General features: G+C 44.4%; 1 protein-coding gene across 2 annotated transcripts in view; it reads right to left on the bottom strand.

The window, feature by feature from the left end:
* Nucleotides 1-6,838: 6,838 nt before the first annotated feature.
* The window catches only part of Tmed8 (transmembrane p24 trafficking protein family member 8), a 34,788-nt gene continuing 18,716 nt past the window's right edge, over nucleotides 6,839-22,910 (bottom strand). Inside the window, exons 3-6 of one of the 2 annotated variants that reach the window (XM_004649382.2) lie at nucleotides 19,382-19,511; nucleotides 16,796-16,922; nucleotides 15,676-15,981; nucleotides 6,839-14,262 (exon numbers count right to left, since the gene is read on the bottom strand). In XM_004649382.2, coding sequence (XP_004649439.1) covers nucleotides 14,045-14,262; nucleotides 15,676-15,981; nucleotides 16,796-16,922; nucleotides 19,382-19,511 — 781 coding nt within the window. In that variant the 3' untranslated portion in view covers nucleotides 6,839-14,044. Of the gene's footprint in view, nucleotides 14,263-15,675; nucleotides 15,982-16,795; nucleotides 16,923-19,381; nucleotides 19,514-22,910 lie in introns of both variants that reach the window. The other variant, XM_045154196.1, reaches the window with a different exon arrangement.

The raw sequence follows: 22,910 nt of genomic DNA, 5'->3' as shown, positions 1-22,910 counted from the left end.
AACCTGACTCCATCCAGAGAATGGCCACACTAGAATCTGATCACTGGCTGATGGCCAGGCCTCCAACCTATTCAGCTAGGACTGTACTAGTACCAGAAGATGAACATTTCCCCTAGCTGGGATCTCCATGACTAGACCCAGTAGAGGAAGTCCATTAGCCACTTGCCTTCAAGCCCTGTGGCAGGGCAATGGCAAAGATGAGAAAAAAGCACAAAGCCTGCCTGGGAGAACCATGGACAAGATGCAGACAGGGAACACATGTGAGAAGTAGGAATAGGGCTAGAGAGGTGGCTTAGAGGTTAAGGCGTTTGCCTGCAAAGCCCAAGGACCTCGGTTCAATTCTCTGGGACCCACGTAAGCCAGATGCACGAGGGGGCTCATGTGTCTGGAGTTCATTTGCAGTGGCTGGAGGCCCTGGCACACCCATTCTCTCTCTCTCTCAAATAAATAAATAAAAATAAAGTTCAAAATAAAAAGAAGGGGCTGGAGAGATGGCTTAGCGGTTAAGCGCTTGCCTGTGAAGCCTAAGGACCCCGGTTCAAGGCTCGATTCCCCAGGACCCACGTTAGCCAGATGCACAAGGGGGCGCACGCATCTGGAGTTCGTTTGCAGTGGCTGGAAGCCCTGGCGCGCCCATTCTCTCTCTCTCTATCTGCCTCTTTCTCTCTCTGTCACTCTCAAGTAAATAAATAAAAAAATGAACAAAAAAATTTAAAAAAAAAAAAAAAGAAGTAGGAATAAAAGACCCAGCAACAGGCTGAGTTCCCAGGATTGGAGTGGTACTGCTCTCAAGTGTTTGTACCAGCACCAAGAGGCAAGTTGGCCCACTGAACCCTTTTGCACATCTTCTGGGGCAGCCTTCCCAGGTAGCCCAGGATTCAGGTAAATCCAGAATGTTCCTAGAAACTGAAGGCAGCGTGAACAGCTTCTGACCAGTTTGAACTCAGGCGACCAGCCAGGTGACAGTTCCTCACAGGTTGCCCAAGGGGGAGCAAGTCCTCACATTGGGCATTGCAGGAGATTGGGCTAGCTTCTGGGGGTGAGGCAAAGTGACCTTTTGTGACTCACACCTGAGATTTCATGTCTCTGTACTGCTGAGGCTAGACAGGGAATTGAGAGTTGCGTGTCTTACTCAAGTGGAGACCATCTTTCTTAGTTGTGCTTCCCTTTTCTCCGCTGCAGTCCCAAGACACCTCCCCCCTCCCCTCGGCTTCCTCTGTGGCCTCTCCTCTTTTACATGACCTGGATTCTGAGCTCTATAATGACAGAAGTAGGCCACTTTATCCCAAGGTGCTTTTGTCCCAGCAAAGCCAGAGGGAAGCAGAGGAAGGTAGATAGATATGACAATAATGGGGAGGAATGCCACCTACCCTGCCTTGCTCCCTGGAACCTTTGCCTGCCTTACTCCAAATCTGGCTAGTGAAGTCCCACTTTGCCTGTATAAGAAACCTTTATTTGGGGGCTAGGGAGACAGCTCAGTTGGTAAAGTGCTTGCTTTGCAAGCACAAAGACCTGGTCTTGATCTCCAGAAGCCACATTTTAAAAAGTGCTGGAAGCCGGGTGTGGTGGCGCACTCCTTTAATCCTACCACTTGGGAAGCAGAGATAGGAGGATTGCCCTGAGTTCCAGGCCACCCTGAGACAACATAGTAAATTCCAGGTCAGCCTGAGGTAGAGTGAAACCCCACCTTGGGGGAAAAAAAAAAAAAGGTGCTGGAGAGATGGTTTAGTAGTTAAGGTGCTTGCCTGCGAAGCCTAAATGACCCAGGTTTGATTCCCCAGAACCCACGTGAGCCAGATGCACAAGGTGGCTCATGGATTTGGAGTTCATTTCTCTCTCGCGCTCTCTTGCTCTGTATCTGCCTCTTTCACCCTCTCAAATAAATAAAATAAGTTGTTGTTTTTTTAAAAAAAAAAAAAACTGCTAGGGCTGGGCTGATGTGTTGGTGGTTGGAAGTGTTTGCTCCACAAGCCTGCTGACCTGAGTTCAATCCCAGCACCCACATAAAGCCAGATGCAAAGTGACAAAGCTGTCTGTGATCCTAATGTGCCTGTAGCAACTGGAGGCAGACCCGGGAGGATCCTGAAGTTCCAAGGCCAGTTGGGCTGGCCTTCTCAGTGGCAAACAACAAAAGAGACCCAGCCTCAATTGAGGTAGAAAAGAAAGAACAAATATCCCGAGGTTGTCCTCTGACCTTCCCATGGGTGCCCATGTACACGCACAAAATAAAAATCTGGGGACTGGAGAGATGGTTCAGTGGTTTAAAGGTGCTTGTTTGCAAGCCCACCTGCCTGAGTTCCACTCCCCAGCACCCACATAAAAGGCAGACACAAAGCGAGGCATGTCTGTGATCCCAGTGCATCTTTGTCAGTGGGAGGTGGGGCCAGGAGAATCCAGAAATTTGTGGACGAGGTGCACTTGAAGCGAAGCTGCAAAAGCAAAGATAACAAAGGGAGGCTGGAGAGATGGCTCGTCGGTTAAAGGCACTTGCTTGCAAAGCCAGATGGCCTGGGTTTGATTCCCCAGTGCCCATGTAAAGCCAGATGCACAAAATCGCACATGCATCTGGAGTTTTTGCAGTGGCATGCCCATACTAACTCTCTTTGTCTGTCTCCTTCTCTCTTTCCTTAAATAAAAATATTTTTTTAAGAAACATAACAAAGGAAACTCTATCCCAAGCAGGGTGGGGAGCTAGGACAAACACCCCAAAGTAATCCTCAGATGTACACACACATACACTATGCACATCTATGCATGCACTCACATGCAACCTTTATTTGGTTAAAGATTACTCACCTTCCAGAAACCAGGAATCATCATCATCACCTCTTGATTAAAACTCCTGTGGGGCTGGAGGGATGGCTTAGCAGTTAAGGCATTTGCCTGCAAAGCCAAAGGACCCAGGTTTGCTCCCATTCTCTCTCTCTCTCTCTCCCCCTCTATCTCTGTCAAATAAATAAAGGATATTTTTTGTTTGTTTTTGCAAGGCAGAGTCTCACTCTAGCCCAGGCTGACCTGGAACTCACACAGTAGTCCCAGGCTGGCCTTGAACTCATGGTGATCCTCCTGCCTCTTCTGTGTGCTGGGCTTAAAGGTATGCACCACCATGCCTAGCTTCCTGTGGATTTTTTTAAATTTTTGTTTACTTATTTGAGAGTGACAGAGAGAGAGAGAAAGAGGCAGAGAGAGAGAGAATGGGCACACCAGGCCAGGGCCTCCAGCCACTGCAAAGGAACTCCAGACACGTGCATCCCCTTCTGCATCTGGCTAACTGGGTCCTGGGGAATCGAGCTTCGAACCGGGATCTTTAGGCTTCACAGGCAAGTGCTTAACCGCTAAGCCGTCTCTCCAGCCCAGCTTCCTGTGGATTTTATTTATTTATTTATTTATTTTTTGGTTTATTTTTATTTATTTATTTGAGAGCGACAGACAGAGAACGAGGCAGAGAGAGAGAGAATGGGCGCGCCAGGGCTTCCACCCACTGCAGACGAATTCCAGATGCATGCGCCCCCTTGTGCATCTGGCTAACGTGGGTCCTGGGGAATCGAGCCTCAAACCAGGGTCTTTAGGCTTCACAGGCAAGCGCTTAACCGCTAAGCCATCTCTCCAGCCCTCCTGTGGATTTTAAATGGAGAATGAACTCAAGGGAAAGGAGGTGGCCCCACAATTCTGGCATGTTCTGTGAATCCCATAGCAGTGTGCATCAATGGACGTGGAGAGGTGGTGGGAGCGGAGGACAGCAGCAAGCTAGGCTGGTCAAAGTTCTTCATTTCTGTCATTTGTCAGATTTGTGAAGGACAACTGGCAGATCCTTGATCCTGATGTGCTAGAGGCCACAGGGGGAACCTAAGATACAGGCTTCCCAGAGTGGGAATGACCACCGTGGATGAAGACCAGATGTCAGGATTAGATGTGGAAAATGTTCCAACTCTGTGGTATATGTGAGTCTTAACAGATCATTCAGGAGGAGTAAAGCCAGAGAGAAAGGCTGCCAGGAAATAATTAAGAAAAATAACAAGGGCTGGAGGGATGGCTTAGCAGTTAAGGCACTTGCCTACAAAGCCTAAGGACCCAGGTTTGATTCCCCAGGGCCCATGTAAGCTAGATGCACAAGGTAGCACGTGTCTGGAGTTCATTTGCAGTGGCTGGAGGCCTTAGTGTGCCTATTTTCTCTCTGTGTCTCTCAAATAAATAAATATTTTTTAAAAATACAATTTTGCTCCAAGAAATTTTATGTCTCCATTTAGGAAAGGAGTAAATCTATTTGGTAAGCAGATGAATACACATGTTCTCAGGATATTCATTGTATGACAATATAACACAAGTTATGCAGCTCTTGATTACAAGGTCACGGGCACCATCCTACTTTGGGAGAACAGTCTGAACTAAGATTGCTGCAGAGTGTCAGGAGCTGCAATTTATGAGCTGAGCTGCCTTATATAATCTTGAGGAATATAAAGATCAATGATATGATAGGTATGAAAGATTTAAAAGTTAAAAAATTTATGGGCTGGAGAGATGGCTTAGCGGTTAAGGCGTTGCCTGCAAAGCCTAAGGATCCAGGTTCGATTCTCCAGGTCTCACGTAAGCCCAGATTCACAAGGTGGCACATGCATCTGTAGTTTGTTTGCAGTAGCTAGAAGCCCTAGTGCACCCATTCTCTCTCTCTCTCTCTCTCTCTCTCTATCTCTGTCTGTGTGTATCTCTAATAAATAATAAATATTTTTTTAAAAAAGTTTAAAAATTTAGGGGCAGCCAGGTGTGGTGGTGCATGCCTCTAATCCTAGCATTTGAGAAGCAGAGGTAGGATTGTTGTGCATTCAAAGCCATGCTGAGACTACATAGTGAATTCAGATCAGCCTGGGCTAGAGGGAGACCTTTCCTCGAGGAAAAAGACCAAAACACTAGGGTCTTGAGAGATGGCTCAGCAGTTAAGACACTTGCCTGTAAAACCTTGATTCCCCAGTACCCACATAAATCCAGATACACAAAGTGGTGCATGCATCTGGCATTCATTTGCACTGGCTAGAGGCCCTGGGGTACCCATTCATTTTCTCCCCCACACCCCGCTGCCGCTTGAAAATAAAGTTTTAAATGTGCCGGGCATGGTGATACATGCCTTTAATCCCAGCACTCAGGAGGATCGCTGTGAGTTCCAGGCCACCCTGCGACTACATAGTGAATTCCAGATCAGCCTGAGCTATAGTGAGACCCTACCTCCAAAAACAAAAAAATAAAAATAAAAAATTAAATGTTATGAGCCAGGCATGGTGACACACACCTTTAATCCCAGCATTTGGGAGGCAGAGGTAGGAGGATCACTGTGAATTCGAGGCCACCCTGAGAATATAGAGTGAATTCCAGATCAGCCTGGGCTAGAATGAGACCCTACCTCAAAAGAAAAAACAAAATTAAATGTTATGTGTTAACAGTGACATCCAGTATATCTAAACACCAGGCTCGTTATTGTTGGCTGTTGTGTAGTTTAGTGGGCAGATTATATTCATTTAATTCACAGTTATTTCCAATGTCTTCTTTATACATCAGCTTCTGTATTGCAAAAGAAATCAGTGTGATATAGCAGACTTATCTTAGTCATATCACTGGAAAAATATTAAATGGCACCCCTCCCTGACCAGATATGACCAGGGATATGAAGAGATAATGTTGTTAGAAATGTCAAAGATGGGGCTGGAGAGATGGCTAAGCAGTTAAGGCACTTGCCTACAAAGCCAAAGGACCCAGGCTCAATACCCCAGTATCCATGTAAGCCAGATGCACAAGGTAACACATATGTCTGGAGTTTGTTTGCTGCGGCGGGAAGCCCTGGCATTCTCATTCTCTCTCTCACTCAAATTAAAAAAATAAATAAAAATATTTTTAAAAATTTAAGAAACATCCCTCTTGTGTGCTCTCTCTCCCCCTCTCACACCCCCCCCTTTCATAAATAAATTTTAAAAACAGGGCTGGAGACATGGCTTAGCAGTTAAGGCATTGCCTGCAAAGCCAAAGGACCCAGGTGCAATTCCCCAGGACCAACATAAGCCAGATGCACAAGGTAGTGCATGCAAGGCCCTGGCATGCCCATTCTCTCTGCCTTTCTCTCTCTCAAATAAATAAATAAAAACAAAAACAAAAACAAAATGAAATCAAGGGCTAGAAGACAGCTCCGTGGGCAACGTACCTGCTGTACAAGCCTGACAACCGCAGTCCAGATCCCCAGAACCCGCATAAAGCTGTGCTCACAGTGGGAGCACCTGTAACCCCAGCGCCTCCGTGGCGAGAGGAGCGGACACGGAGGATGCCGAAGCTTGCAGGACAGCTAGCCCGGCAAGTACAGCAATGACTAACACCCAACCTGAAAACAAGGGAAGGACCAACGCCCAAGTTCTCTTCTGACCCCCACACGTGCACTTGCACTTGTACACATACAACTAAAAAGATAATTCAGGGGTTAGAGGGTGGTTTAGTGGTTAAGGCACTTGCTTGTGAAGCTTATGGACCCAGGTTCAATTCCCCAGTACCCATGCAAGCCAAATGCACGTGGTGGCACATGCACCTGGTGTTCATTTGCAGTGGCTAGAGGCCCTGGCACCCCCATTTTCTCTCTCTCAAATCAAGTAAAATCTTTAAAATATTTTATTTATTTGAGAGAGAGGCAGATAGAGAGAATGGGTCACCTTGTGCATCTGGCTTACATGGCTGCTGGGGAATTGAGCCTGGGTCCTTTGGCTTTGTCAGAAAGTGCCTTAACTGCCAAGCCATCTCTCCAGGGACCCCCCCCCAAAAAAAAGATAATGAAGCTGGAAGTCAGGATTATTGAGAAATAACTCAGATGTTCCAGGTGCACAGTGAAAAAGTTTATTTATGACAGATTTCAAAACTTGAAAGAGAAGACAAGGAATGCACAAAAGCTTCCTGAAACTCACATGATATAAAACACAAGGACTGAGTTAAAGACCCGTAGCTCAGGAATATCAGTGCATCGCAGCAACACACTCAACGCCTCAGAGTGAGGAAATCTGGCATTATCAAGGCAAAATGCCTCAGCAAGGTGTAAGGTGGAACAACTTGGTACAGAGTTCTTAATGTGGAAATCACAGCAGGTGTTGACGGCATTCCTCATGACAGGTGACGTGTAATGTAAGACTACACTAAATGACTAGTTAGGAATGTTTTGTATTCTTAAAAAAAAAAAAAAAAAAGACAAGAATGTGATGGTTTCCTTTCTGGCCCCTTTTGAAATGTCAGTATCGGTGTGAAATATACGACAGAAAGGCAAGAACATCTTCATGGATGTCAGCTGGTTAAATATTTACGAAGAAAATATGATCACTTTTTAACCAACTAAGAGATCTGACAGCATGACCCCAAAGCAGCCCTTCAGATACATAGGCTGAATGACATAAGGTAGCTTTAGGAAGTCTTCAAGCCCTTCCCTGTATTCCCATCATCCGTACCCAAAATCTACTCTCCTAGGATTCATCCCTTTGATTATAATTTGTGAATGCTTTTATTGTTTTACTTTTATTACAAAGCATCAAACATTTCTTCTGGGAGTTTCAAAACACTTCCATTATTATTACGGGGAAATGGGCGCACCAGAATCGTGCATCACAGGACTGCTTTCTCCAGACATAATTGTCCTTTAACATGATTATGGAACTAACTCATACTAACTAAAGGAAAACTAATTGGCTTATGGGAGGAGAATCTCAGAAAGGAATGCAAGTTGTGTTTTTGACACGAGACTTCTTAGGAAAATGAACTACTGAGGACATGAGAGAAGGAATTAAGATAATGTTTTCCAGATGATTCCTGGCCTGAACCCGAGAATGAACAGTACAGACTAGGCATTTCAACCCTGAGTTATGAGGAGTTTAGGAAGAAGGCTCCTTACACTGACAATAAATTAAGGACCCTTCAGTACTACTATATGCTATAATATATCAACCCTAAACTTTGCAATTGTTGATGATCCTCCATCAGAACTTTAGAAAATATACTTTGTCATGGAAGTTGTTAATAAAAAAAATTTGGAAAAAAAAACATATTTATATACTCTGTCCCTAAGTCATTTCATGTTATATTATTTTGCCTCCAAATAAACAAAAAACTATTTGCTTAAAATGGCTGAAAACTGAAAATTTTATAAAGCCACCTGTATCTCTAGACCTTTAGGGTGGTTTTATCACACCTTAGAAATAAGAAGAGCCATGATGCCGACTTTTATCCACATGCCTGAAGCCTGGAAGAAAGGTGCGTCCAATACAAACCAGGACTTCAAACTATGTACCAGGACTACAATTTCAAAGCCAATGTCTTACCTTTGGACTCAGGTTGTGAGGAATGACTATGTGTACATGAGCCATGCTATCCTAGCAATATCAGGTTTAGGGCCAATAATTGTTTTCTTAGCTTTAAAACGGACTCGAACAGGAGAGGGTCAGGGTAGGCTTTGTGGTTCAAGCATACAGTGAAATCCCTCTGAGGCAGCAATGATACCAAGACCTGGCCACACAATACTTAGAATGTTTCTCTAACCTTTGGATCACAAACTGTCCATACCTCATCCCTTAGATTAGTGGAATGCTGTTTGAGAATGTCCACGGGGTCTAGATAAGTGATACAAAGCGAGGGGCTGTCAGTGACCATCACCAGACACTTGAAGCCAAGCAGTTCCTGCTCGTCTCCTCCCACTCCCCCAAAGAAGCCACCAGGAATAGCAAGGTCTAACTCGGGTCACTGGAAATCAGATACATGGCTTTTGACTGTTTTATGATACTCATTTCCTACTTTCCAAAAAGCATAATGGGTCCCTGAGTACAAACACACAATGGACACAGTGACTTCCTCTCTAGGCAGCACATGTCCCTTGATAAAGTACTCCCCCCATAGCAGCAATGATACGGAATTATCTTCCTTCAGATGAAAGTCTAGTTCTTTTCAATCACCAAGACTGTAGGGAGGACATTCTTCCCTGTTCCAGTGGATTGGCCATGTGGGGAAAAAACTAGTCTGAGAGGTTAATGTGGATAATTTGGCCTCAGGGGAAACTCTGAGGAAAAAGCCGTGCGGCTTGCTCTGCGCTGTGCATGCCCATCACATACAAACTGAAGATACTGATGCCATCAGCCCCGTGGAGGTCCACTTGTTACCCAAACAAACTTACAGGCTTTCTGTGATTTGGTCAAAATAAATCTGAATTGTCCCTTTCTTCATCTTAATCAAAAGCAGCTGTGGCTTCCACACCACTTAGGAACAGACTTCTCTTGGCTTTTTCCTCATCTTGCTTTTTATGGGAATTAGATTCTTAAGTTCCAAAGAACAGAGAGATGAAATTCATTCTCAGGTCATGATTGCATCTAGCCAAGGAGACCTACTCAAAAATATTTCAGGATGATCTGCTGCAAAAGACAGCAAAATGTGCTTGGGAATTCTCCACCAAGCACAAGGAGAATTGGTAAGGCTTTTAGCTTGAAGAACAGTCCCAGTGGCAAAGCACAGACTGAAGCACTAAAGGAAATCAGGGTAGGAAAAGAACTCTGAAGCATGTCCTCTAGTTGGCCTCGGCTCTCCTGGGTTCTGTCCTGTTCTCACTCCTTACTACCAGCCTAAAAGGAGTTCTCAAGCAGAACGAGGCTGCTTCACATGTGACCCTCCCTCCTTCGCTTAACAAGTCTTTTAAGTAAATGTTAGGGTCACTCAACTGTACACCTTATAGCCACAGACTTTGAGCTTAAAGGCAACATTTTGTAGAGAAGTAATCTTTAAGGATAAATATACAAACACAGACTTTAGGGTTTAAATTTTACCTGATTCAAAAAAGCACTGAGTAATATCCATCAAAAGCAAATTTACATATTACAAATTCCACAATAATACCTAATCCCACTAATATAAATCAGAGAGCTTACAGATGAACTCTTCCATATCCATACTATAATGGGACAATATACAATTTTTAAAAGTCCATTTTGTTTTCCCAAATAGGTAAAATATTTTAAAGTGCAGAATCCATTCATAAGAAAAATAACTAAAAATAGACAAATTTCAAACTGCTACCTGTTTCTGTGAAAAGGCTACATATTATCTGAGCATTGAGTTTGAACTTGAGATCCTGAGGATATGTCACAAAGCAACAAAGAACAGTGAGTCTTTCCAGAGCACCTCACAATCGACCTCACTGGCACTGAAGAAAACGGGAAGGGTGAAGACAGCAAGTGTTTGGAAAGATGGCGGCGAAGACCCATTTCTGTGAAAACCAACTCCTAGGCAGCCCATGTTGCAAGAGCCAGGGGCTCTCTGACCTAGGAGCTGATTTTGACTGTACAAAGGAACATTTTCTAACTGGATACTTGTAAAAGGAACTGAAGATTAATCTTCACTTTAAAATTGTCCATTTGTAATTTTTTTAAAAATATATATATATATGGAACTCATAGATAAGTATAGACATTTTTCTATTTGCTGAAAGTTTTTATGTAAGATGTTGGAAAAATTAGCACTTTAAAAATGTCTTTTTAACTTTTCTGTATGGTATGTGTGGTGAGGGAGAAGGTATACATAAGCTGGTGGTCAACATCAGATGTCTTCCTCAACTGCTCTCTACCATTTTTCTCTAACTTACTTTCTGTGTGTGCGTGCATGGTGTGTGTTTGGGTGTGTATATGCCATACAGTGTGTGCAAAGGTGAGAACACAGCTTTAGGTGTTGGTTCTCACCTTCCACCTTGTTTGAAACAGGGTCTTTTGTTGTTTGCTGATGCATGTGCCATGCTCCCTGGCCAGTGAGCTTCTGGGAGATTCTCTTGTCTCTGCCTCACATCTTGCCATAGGCATGCTGGAACTAGCCTACGGAGCTTTACATGGGTGCGGGGGACCTGAACTCCAAGGTCAGGCTTTACCCACTGAGCCATCTCGCTAGCCCCTGCCCACCTTATTTTTTTGAGACAGGGTCTCTCGTTGAACTGAGTGCTCACCAATTTGGATGGATCAGCTATTCAGCAAGCCCAGGGATCCTCCCATCTCAGCCTCCTCAGTGCTGGAATTACAGATGCACACTGCTATGCCCAGCCTTTACATGGATGCTGGTGATCCAAACTCAGTGTGGCAAGCACTTCACTGACTAAGCCATCTCCCCAACTCCTTTCTTCCTCTTGAAAGGCCCTCTCTCTCACCAAAATAGCAAAATGAAACCAAGTGAAGAATTATAACTCAGCTACTCTATGTGGAGAATTTCAATCTCTGCCCTATTATTTCTTTCAATTGTTGATTTTATTTGTGCTCTAGAGAATAGGGTGAGAAAGAAAACAGATGATTTTCATTTCACTGCTTGATTCTACAAACTTAGATGTAGAGGAGTGAGGAAGTGACCACCTCTAGAATCTGCTGGGCTATGCGTTCTCAGTAATTACCTGTGCTTTGGTAACTAATACTTTGCCCTTAAAGTTCCATTATTTCAGAAATTTAATATGAGCAGAGTGGGTGCATCAGACAGTGAACATATCTTCTTTTAATTATTTTATGCTAACAGAACAAACACTGCTGAGGGGAAAAAAAAAACAGTAAAGAATGAAATGTAAGAAAGCTAGAACTTCAAAACTGACCAATCACAGGCATATACAGGTGATGAGAACCAGTCCCTCCAGCTTCCTTGGTACAATGGAACTTGGTCTCCAAAGAAACTAAGCATAGAGGATCTCATTTTATTTATTAAGAAAAAGTAAAAGCTAAGTAATTGTGTTATCCCTGGGAGTTTGCTATGTGTGGCCTGATAGTTCCAATTTGACAGGAAGTCAGAAGGCGATAATAAATAGAAAAAAGTAAGCAAGACTTTTGTTGACTGGAAAATAGCTCAGTAGAAAATTATTTGACAAATATTATACTTAGTCAACTAAGGCTGACTGATTCAAGTTCAAAGATAAAGGAGTGGTCACTCAGCTATCTGGCAGGATGGTACACAGCAAGTATGTGTTACACTGACCAAATAGTTACTAATATAATTTCCTACAAGGTAAATAAATGTTTGCCAGTATCATTCTCTACAAAACATCCTTGCAATGATAAAGCAATGGCGGTATGGTGCCAATGAGAGACTGGGAGGTTATGGTAGTCTATGCACCCTACACACCCTGCCCTACCTGGGCTGTGCTTGCAGGGGAAGAGACACATGGGATGTATGTATGCCCTCTGTTCCCTGACATTGCTGCTACCACAGACCTTCTGGTAGAGGCCCTGCTCTCTGAGTGACTACTCCTGTGGGGCCAGTGTGAGGCAGCACACAATCAAGAGGTGTCAAAGGAAACATCATGGAGGGGAAGCTGTCAGAGGAGGCAAAGGACTGTGAAATCCTAGACTCCTGGTGCTTGCCTGGTCCCTGATTGGCTGGCTGATTACTCTGTACTTAATCCCCAGTAAATGAACAGAGCTCTCACAACTTAGAACTCCTCACTGGGGGCGCTGGGCTATACCTAAACATGGGCCAAAGCATCACAGGGCCGACATGTGGGAATGAATACAATCACTTCCCAAAACCTCCTAAAATCATCTCTTTTCTTTTCAGTGCTAAGGATCAAACCCAGAGCCTTGCACTTGCTAGGTAAGAGTACTACCTCTGAGGTAAACCCAAAGCCCTAAAATCATCATCTTTAACTCCACATTAGAGGGGCTTCAGTGGCTAAGAGCAGATGGGAAGCCTTGTGAGACACAGATGGAAACTGTTTCAATGGCAAAATGAAATGTGCTTAAGAAACTTAAAGTAATAAATAAATTGAATTAGTCAAAATGCAAAAGGTGTAACAGAGAACACAGGACAAGACAAGGAGGTGCAGATGACTCTGAGGTCCCTGTTTATCTGGTTCTCCCTCTGCGCCTGAGGCTTTAGCACCTGGTGCCCTGGTGGCCACTGCTGCAACACATCCGCACTCTGCGGCACTCCAGGGCCCCAGGTGAACAGAGGGAGGGAGAAAGGCTGTCCCCAGGGAAATGCAAGCTTTGGTTGGTAAAGAACACGTATGTACAGTCAGCAGCAGTGATGGTCCGTTACTACTTTTCCTAAAAGGGATTTTGAACACCAAAAGCTTTAAGCCCCCTATGCACAAAAAGAAAAGAAAAAAGGTATAAATCCAGAAATTTTGGAAACCTGATTGGGTTTCACTGCATTTGGTTCCAAAGCAAAATTTCCAAATAATACTCCTACTTTAATGTCAGCTGTGGGTGGGGAGTTAACACTTAATTTTCAAAGGGGTGTGTTGTGAGATTAATTCAGTACCTAACTTCCACCTGTCATCAACTACTAGCAGCCCTGGTAAGGGAAACTAGCTCTGGAAACAAGAAGTGATGGGGGTAGTTTTCTCCTCAGAGCCTCTTAGGTTAGATTGATGATCACTTGCGAGTGCGTGTAAGTTCTTGCTATATGGCAAAAACACAGATTTAGGAAAGAGAAAAGAGGAGCCTAACCATCCAGAATAATGATGTCCCTCCAAGGCAGTGAGGGCTCCTAGCCTGTGCTAGAGACCAAGAATACCCCAACAGGCAGGAATATGGCAGTGGTGAGAGGCTGGACAGAGCATTCTCCATCCAAAATATTGGGCTCTTTCCCAGACAATGTGCTTTTCCCGCTTCCGGCACGTCAAGCACTAAAGAGGGTCGGCGCCTCTGAGGACACTGGCATTGCAGGCTCGTTAAAGGAACCAGCAGCAATCTGAGCGATAAACCTGCACCAAGACAACCCCACTTTTAAAAAAGGAGAGCCTTCTCCTTCCTTTTAGGCTTTTGCCTGGCAGGTGCCTTCAGGAAGGGTTTCTGCTGGAATCTTAAACAATAAGAGCGTGAGTCGGGGACCACAGAACAGGGGCTACACCATCACCTGCAGAAGCCAAGAAGGGGGAAAAGCTGCACAGGGTCAACAGTCAGGCATGCCAGGCGCAGCATGAGGTTCAGGGGCCTCACACAGAACGTTAGGCCCTTGCCTACTTGAACACGAGGCACCAGCTGGCAGCCTGTTCAGCCAGCAAATCCACCCACCCCTGAGCCAGAGTTCTTCAGCTAGTGTAGTAGATGTGGAAGTAGAGAGTCTTGTTGCGTAGCAGGGAGTACGAGTTGTCGAACTTGAGCAGGTAGATGCCCTCCCCAGGGTAGTCGTGGCTGCCAGCCTGCACATCTCGGTGGCTGTCTCGCCGATACACAGGCATGACTTCTCCATAGCGACCCCGCAGGGAGCTCCTGGAGCCTCTCTCCACGTCTCCCACAGGGACAGGTTCTGCAGGAGTAAAAGGACAGAGTGTATGGATATGAGTTCACAGCCTACCTGAAGGTGAGGAGACTGTTCTCACTGGGGCACACTGGCCCTCCTATGGACATTTGGAAAAGTCTACAGATCTTTTTTTTGTCATCAAAGTGACTGCTGAGTGAAAGTGGCACTCAGTACCCCAGAGACCAGGATAATAACTCTGCAACAAAGTGGTGTCCCATCCCAAACACCAGCAAGCCTTCACTAAGAAACAGTGATGCAGCCTGATAACCTGGACTTCCAGGGGCCAGGGAATATTTAGAGATCCTTGGAGGAAGTAAAAGGATTAGCTACAAGTAGGAAATACAGATGAGTATCCTGCACACAGTGACCTTAAAACGTCTACCTGGTTTCCTAAAGCTGCAAGTGAGGCATTTAAGATTCCCCTCTTCCTTAAACACCTGCAGAGTTCCTTGTAGGCTTGAAGAAGCAAGTGAATGACTTCAAAGGCACATATGATCAAAAGGAGCTGTATATTTTCCCTTATATGGAAATCAAGGAATAAGCCTAAAGCTTAGAAACCTACTCTTAGATTATCCCCTAAACGTCACAGTCACATCCGGAGTAGATACTACAAATAACAGAAACAGAGCACAGAAACCTCTACTCTGGGTTGGAATAAAGGCAGTCAATAGGCTGCCAGTTATGACACTTTGGAGGAGAGAAAGAAAGGGTACATTCAGCAAATTACAATTACTCAGTTTGCTTTCAAGCCCAGCATAAATACCCCCAAAAGTCTTGGATCTAGATCTCTTAGGCCCCACTCCCTCACCCTCATGGGGAAGTTGAGAAAACAACTAGGTACTGATTAAAAGTAAAGGAAGCAGGCCGGGCGTGGTGGCGCATGCCTTTAATCCTAGCACTCGGGAGGCAGAGGTAGGAGGATCGCCATGAGTTCAAGGCCACCCTGAGACTACAGAGTTAATTCCAGGTCAGCCTGGACCAGAGTGAGACCCTACCTCGAAAAACCAAAAAACAAAACAAAACAAAAAGTAAAGGAAGCAGGCCAGGCGTAGTGGTGCATGCCTTTAATCCCAGCACTCAGGAGGCAGAGGTAGGAGGATCTCCGAGAGTTCGAGGCCACCCTGAGACTACATAGTGAATTCCAGGTCAGCCTGAGCCAGAGTGAGACCCTACCTCGAAAAACCAAAAAAAAAAAAAAAAAAAAGCAAACAAAAAAAGAGTAAAGGAAGCAGTCTGGTGGGCACAAGAGAACGAGAAGGCTTTCCACAAGGGCATCTTTGAGGGTCCGACTTTAGCCTGCACTCCTCAACTAGACTTGCATTCTAAGGAAGAAGACGATGACTACAATCTAGGAAGCAGTCACTAGCAATCAGTTGAGCCATAAAAGAAAACTGCAAATTATGTTAAAATTAAATTTACCTTCCAGCTCCTCTTCCTCTTCTTCTTCCTCATCCTCGTCCTCACTGGAATCACTGACCTGCACAGTGATGTCAGTGCTGGTTACAGGAGTCCAGTCAAAATAAACCCCAAAGCCAATGTCATAGTCATCAGTTGCAAACTCCCAGCAGACACGCTTTCCCTCAGGATGAGTAGGCACCCGGATGGTCACCACTTCTCCTCGCTTCACTACCAGACGGCTGTTCTTCTCTTTGCCAAGCTTGCTTTTGAATTCTTTCACTTTGGCAAAAGTCCAGACGCATGGAGGAGCCATGAGTGGTGGAGAGACTGAAAGGACAGAGTTAGAACTGAGAAACTGTACTTACGAAAGTTGACAAGAAGACATTCTTTCTAATGACTTCTCTCACTTACTTTCACAACTCCTTCATCTGTCTGCCTTCCATTAAGAATCTACTGGATACAAACAACCACAAAAACTGCTCAGCTAGAAGTTGATTAGGAAGTTGAAGATGAAAGAGCCTCGAAAATGAACAGTTTTTTTTTTTTTGCCTAAAAGCAAAGCAGGAGAGGTTCTTGAGCCTGCAAGGGGGGATCTGGTTTTTCCTTATCTCTTCGTTCTAAAGGACTTCCCCTTCCCTGGAAGCCAGGCATAAGGATGTGACTAAGACTACAAGGTGCCTGAGACACCTGGCCTGGAAACTGGACTGACCAGCTCATTCCCTAATTCACAAAAGCATCGTTCCTGTAAGAAGCACCAATCTGACTCACCATGAGGATTATGTACATGCTCAGGACCCCTCCCAACTCAGCAACTTTCTGATGTACTTTCTTTCCTAAAGTAAGTGGTTTTTTTTTTTTCTTTTTGGTTTTTCAAGGTGAGGTCTCACTCTAGCCCAGGATGACCTGGAATTCATTATGTAGTCTCAGGCTGGCCTCAAATTCACAGCAATTTTCCTGTCTTGTCCTCTCCAGGGCTGGGATTAAAGATGTGCACCACCACCCCCAGCTCAATGGAAGTTTTGTGTGATTCTGAATACCCTAACTCCTGAGTTAAAGCTCAACCAAGACCAAGAATGGCTGCTGCTCTCAAAGACACTCCAAATTCCCATATAATTTCCTTCTACATTTCCAAAGGTCTCACCTTTCCTGTGGTCCCCCAGAAGATCTGCAGATTCCAAGTCAGCTGAGAGAACATCTATGGCTCCTGTATGTTCCGACTGGATCATAACGATGTCTCCAGACCTTTGTGGCACTTGGTACTTGGCCATCTGCACAAAGGAACTCTGGTTAAAGAGTTCTCATTGCCAGATTCTAATCAGTCTCTTTCCAAATGAAGGTTGCCCCACCCTGTCCTGTTACCTCAACTCAAAGTTTAATATGCTATTGCACATTCCTTCTTTTTCGTCCAAGTATAAGCTGCTAAGAAATTCTATTTTTAATGTCACCAAAATGTTTCCTAAGGCTTCTTTTTGTCCTTCCCTATATCTTGCAACTTTAGAAAAGTTGTAGTTGTATTTTTTTTTTTTTTGATCCAAACCCTCTGTAAACTGTAAACTCTGAATATCCTCACGGCTTATGACCGACTGTTGCATCACCAGTGTTCCAGGGTGATGGCTTGGTCTTGCCTCAGCCCGCCCCTGTAGTTCCTGGGAGCTCTTCCCATGGTGGAGCTCAGAGCAGCTTTCTGCCGTACATTCCTTTTCTTCTACATCCCTGCCAGTCATCAAATATGCCAAAAACATGACACAGGTTATCTGATTTTAAAGCTCACACATGCGCCCTCTTCCTCTCTGGCTCCTTCCATCCCTCGCTATCCTTTTCCCTCTCTCTCTTTGCCTCTCTCTTTCACACCTCAGGCTACAGGTGTTTTTCACCTTTACCACTAGCAATGTTCTTTTAATAATCAGTTTCATCTTGAGCAGGATTTCCACGTGAACAGGACATTTGTTGCCGGAAATCTGGCCTGTATAAAAGAAAACCCTTACTGGCCCATCCAGGATCCTACGATCTCTCAACAGTGGGTTTTCCTTCAAAGCACTTATACTGTGTTCCTTGTTTTATGTTATTATGCCTCTATTTCCTGTTCCTTCTCCAGCTGGTAGGCAACTAAACAAGAAATACATCCCTGCTGCCCACAGGGAAGAGCACACCAGTGCGTCAGCAATCCAGTTAAGAGGCTGGAATTGTACTTATGAGAAACAAATCGAGTTAGTAATCCTCCGGGCTGTGTTCTCACAAGATCTGTTTCAGGAGAACGAGCGCTCAAGTTCTCATCTGTACTGCTCAGTAAAGTGAAACAGTCCTTGGTTAGCATGGTTAAAGGAACCCTTCCTTTTCCAAAAGGTTAAACAACAGACTTGGTTTGCAGGTACATAGCCTTATTAAAACCATTGATGACTTTTAACCTCAATTTTCACATAAGTTTAATTGGAACACAGTGGTATTTATCTCAGGGCTGTTCTCAGGAGTCAATCAAGTTTGCAGTAAATATTAATAGGCATAACCCATAAAAGAATCATACAGGGCTGGAGAGATGGCTTAGCGGTTAAGCGCTTGCCTGTGAAGCCTAAGGACCCCGGGTCGAGGCTTGGTTCCCCAGGTCCCACGTTAGCCGTATGCACAAGGGGGCGCACGCATCTGGAGTTCGTTTGCAGAGGCTGGAAGCCCTGGCGCGCCCATTCTCTCTCTCTCCCTCTATCTGTCTTTCTCTCTGTGTCTGTCACTCTCAAATAAATAAATTTATAAATAAAAAAAAAAGAAAAAAAAGCCAGGTGTGGTGGCACACACCTTTAACCCCAGTGCTTGGGAGGCAGAGGTAGGAGGATCTCCAAGAGTTCAAGGCTACCCTGAGACTACAAAGTGAATTCCAGGTCAGCCTGAGCTAGAGTGAGACCCTATCTTAAAAAAAAAAAAATTTAAACAATGAGGCTAAACCCACCATTCAGGAGGATAAGTTTGAGGCCAGCCTGGAGCTACAGAGTAAGTTCCAGGTCAGCCTGAGCTAAAATGAGACCTTACCTCAAAAAAAGGGGGGGGGGTGCTGGAGAAATGACTTAGTAGTTAAGGCATTTGCCTACAAAGCCAAAGAACCTTGGTCCAATTCCCCAGGACCCACGTCAGCCAAATGCACAAGGTGGCACATTATGTCCAGAGCTTGTTTGCAGTAGCTAGAGGCCCTAGTGAACCCATTCTCTCCCTCTCCCCCCCCCACTCTCTCTCTGTGTGTGTGTGTGTCTCTCTTTCCCTGTCTCTCTCAAATAAATAAAATTTAAAAAAAAATTTTTAAACAACAAAGGAAGAAAGGAAGAAGACAGAAAGAAAGAAAGAGAGAGAAAGGGGAGACCCTGGTGTGCCCATTCTCTCTCCCTCTCTCTAATAAGTAAATAAATAAAAGAAAGAGATAAGGAGGGAGAGAGTAAGAGAGGGAAGAAGGGAAGAAGAAAAGTGAGGCTAAAATATAGTCAATGACCTAGGGCTGCTCACATCAAGATCTTGAAAACATTTATTGAATAGATGACTGCTCAGTGCTAACATAGGAATGGCCCTGTGGAAAATACAGATCATCACTCTCTAAATCATTAAAAATGAGACATGCCTCAAGGGGAGCCAAGAGGGAATTCTGGGAGCCACTGTTTCAGCAGTTTCTAATTCCAGCCCATCCATTATGCATCTGGGTTCTGGTGATACAGGCTTCTTTTGCAAGACACAGACAGAATATGCTCCCTACCTGGTTGAGGACCTGGGCCTGGTCTGTAGGCAGCGGGTCCTGTTCCACCAGAGCCTGAGCCTCTGAGGCACCGGCCGCTTTCCGCCGGTCTTCTGTGGCATCCTTACTTGCTGGAGACACCATCTGTGGCCTCTCAGAGGAAGAGAGCATGTCAACTCAAGGGGCTGTGAAAAGGCCCAATCATCCAGGAGAAACCTTGTACCTTCTGACCATCATTTTCCCACTCTCCCTCCACCTTGTCCCTTAGCTCCTGTTCTCTACTTCTATTCCTCACTCTAGAATCCTCAGCATTTGCTCTACCCAGGATTTCAATGAATTAAAGAATGTTTGGACTTGCCGGGCATGGTGGTACACGCCTTTAACCCTAGCACTCGGGAGGCAGAGGTAGGAGGAGTGCCATGAGTTCAAGGCCACCCTGAGACTACATAGTGAATTCCATATCAGCCTGAGCTAGAGTGAAACCCTACCACAGAAAAAAAAAAAAAAAAGAAGAAGAAGAAGAAGAAGAAAGAAAGAAAAAAGGAAAGTTTGGACTCCCAATTTGTTCTACACACAAAACCATTACATAAAATGACAGGGAAGAAGCCTGCATAGTCACAGATTGGTCATCAAACAGAAGGAATACTAGCTGCTTAGCAAGGCATCCCTCTCCATAATTACTCAGATGTGAAGTCTTCTGGCAGTTCCATTCCACACTCTATGCCAGTTCACTACCACAGATAACCACTTTTAAGTGCACTATTCAGCCATCTCAATGATTTAAAACACAGCTATGTGAACAGCTGGTTTTGAAGAGACAGGGATGACTTATATGCTGCCTCCCAGCTCCCCTGGCTTCAAAGAGACTAGAAAATGAGCTGAGTGGCCGAGTAGTAGTACAATTTCCCAGGCTTTTTGAAAATTTGTTGCCAATAAAAGGTGACATAGATTTTTTTTTTTTAGAGAGAAGCCATCCCATCTGGGAACCCCTGGAGTCTTTAGAACCCTTCAGGAGAGTCTGTGACATCAAAATTCTTTCAAAAAGTAGTAAAATATCATTTCCCTTTTTGCATCCTCCAGAGTGTACAGTGGATGGCTTGGGAGATGGCTCAGCAGTTAAAGGTGCTTGTCCGTAAAGCACAATGGCCCGAGTTCGATTCCCCAGTACCCACATAAAGTCATATGCACAAGGTGGCACATGCATCTGGAATTCATTTACAGTGGAATCCCTGCTTTGCCCAGGTCACTTCATCAACAATGGTATCCTGAATCGAGCTCAAACACCTCACAAACTTTCCACGTGGGAGTCTTTGTACTTGCTGTAGTCAGTTCCCTGGATAACTTATTGCTTGCTTCCCCTGCCCTCTGCTTAACCACGACTTTCTGAGAAGTTTCCTGGATGTACCTCTGTGAAACGCTCCCTGCCTCCCATCCATTTTGATATGGTTGCCTGCTACATTTTTCTTTTCTTTTTTTGGTTTTTCAAGGTAGCGTCTCACTCTGGTCCAGGCTGACCTGGAATTAACTCTGTCATCTCAGGGTGGCCTTGAACTCATGGCAATCCTCCTACCTCTGCCTCCCGAGTGCTGGGATTAAAGGCGTGCACCACCACGCCCAGCTCTGCTACATTTTTCTTCATGGCACTTATTACTGCTTGATATAATATATATCACATTTGACTGCAAGGTGCATATCTGCCTTAAGTTTTAACACAACTTGGGTTGGAAAGATGGCTCAATGGTGAAGATGCTTGCTTGCAAAGCATGATGGCCTGGGTTCAATTCCCCAGCACCCACATTAAGCCAGATGCACAGAATGGTACATGCATCTAGAGTTCATTTACAATGGCAAAGGCCCTGGTGTATCCATTCTCATTCATTCTCTCCTCTCTCCCTCTCTCTCCTTGCAAATAAATTATATATATATATATATATTTTGAAAGTTTTAGTTGGGTGTAGTGATGTATAGCTTTAATCCCAGCACTTGGAAGGCTGAGGTAGGAGGATCATTGTGAGTTTGGGGGCTAGCCTGAGACTACATAGTGAATTCCAAGTAAGTCTGCAGGGTGAGACCCTCGGCTAGAGTGAGACCCTACCTACCTCTCACTCTAACCAAAACAAAACAACAACAACAACAACAACAAAAAGCTTTAACATGACAGGGGATATGATATCAAAGCTGCAGTGGCCTGGCTGATACTAAGGTTTCCCACAGGCTTGTGTATGTCAGGAATGCTACCAACCTGAAATCTAAGAGCTCTGTGTAAAGATTCCATGTAGACCATACTAGCACAGGGAAGTCAGGCAGCAAACTGATGACCAACTTGGGGCTCATAGGCTCAATGGGGGGGGGGGGTTGTTTCTACCCCTTTCACAGTGCCAAGTTTGAGACACTCATTTCTTGCAGCATTTTAATTGTGTACAGAGTCCTACCTCCATGTGAGGGAACCTTATTAACTATCTGCAGAATTTTTCCCTTTACCCACATTTTCCAGGTGATAGCCACTCAAATTCTATGAAGCACCTTGTCTACCTGCTTTCTGCCTGCCTCCTTCACTAGAACATGAGCTCGATGACAGCCACAACTTGAACTGTTTTGTTCTTTGTATCTTTGGTCCCTAGAACAGCCCCAGTTATACAAGAGATGCTCAACAACTATCTCTTGAACGAATATTAGGTCACCCCCAAACTATCTCCTGAACTAATAAAAGAATGGGTTAATTTTTATTTGGGAAGAAGAGTAATTTTAGATTATACTACTATTTATAATATTGGGAAAGCTGAAATTATCACAGTTAATGGGCATTACCAGCCTGATCTCACTGTATGTGGCACTGTATCTACAGCCATATCCCCCTGAACATGCCTGCTCTCATCTGTATAATATGACACCTAAAATCAAGTCTCTTCTTTACCTTTATCAAATACTTTGACAAACATGGTTTTGTTTATAAAAAATATTTTGAAGAGAAAGGAAGGGAGGAGGGTACTTAATATGTTGATATTGTATATATGTAAGTACCATGATTGTGATGGGGAGGTAATATGATGGAGAATGGAATTTCAAAGGGGAAAGTGTGGGGGGAGGGAGGGAATTAACATGGGATTTTTTTTTATAATCATGGAAAATGCTAATAAAAATTTTAAAAAATAAAAATAAATAAAAAATATTTTGGCCAGGCATGCTGGCACAAGCCTTTAATTCTAGTACTCAGGAGGAAGAGGTAGGTGGATCACTGTGAGTTCAAGGCTACCCTGAGACTACAGAGTGAATTCCAGGTCAGCCTGCTCTAGAGAACAAGACTCTACCTCAAAAAACCTATATATATTAAAGTGGCATACACTATCCACATAAACTTAATATCCACATTAACATTTCATGTTCTAGAGAATTAATGAAGGGTGTTTTGGGAGAGAGAAATTGCAAATCAGTTGATGCCAGTGATAAGCCATGGAAAGAAAACCTTCCATGTCAATTAGGCCTCTGGCTTGTGCTGCCCCAGAGCAGGAAGGCTGCCAGAATGGAGAGAGCCTGGCCAGGCAGCCAGCCT

This window comes from Jaculus jaculus, chromosome 7, assembly GCF_020740685.1.
Source record: "Jaculus jaculus isolate mJacJac1 chromosome 7, mJacJac1.mat.Y.cur, whole genome shotgun sequence".
Lineage (NCBI taxonomy): Eukaryota > Metazoa > Chordata > Mammalia > Rodentia > Dipodidae > Jaculus > Jaculus jaculus.
This window is presented reverse-complemented; position numbering and strand designations above follow the sequence as displayed.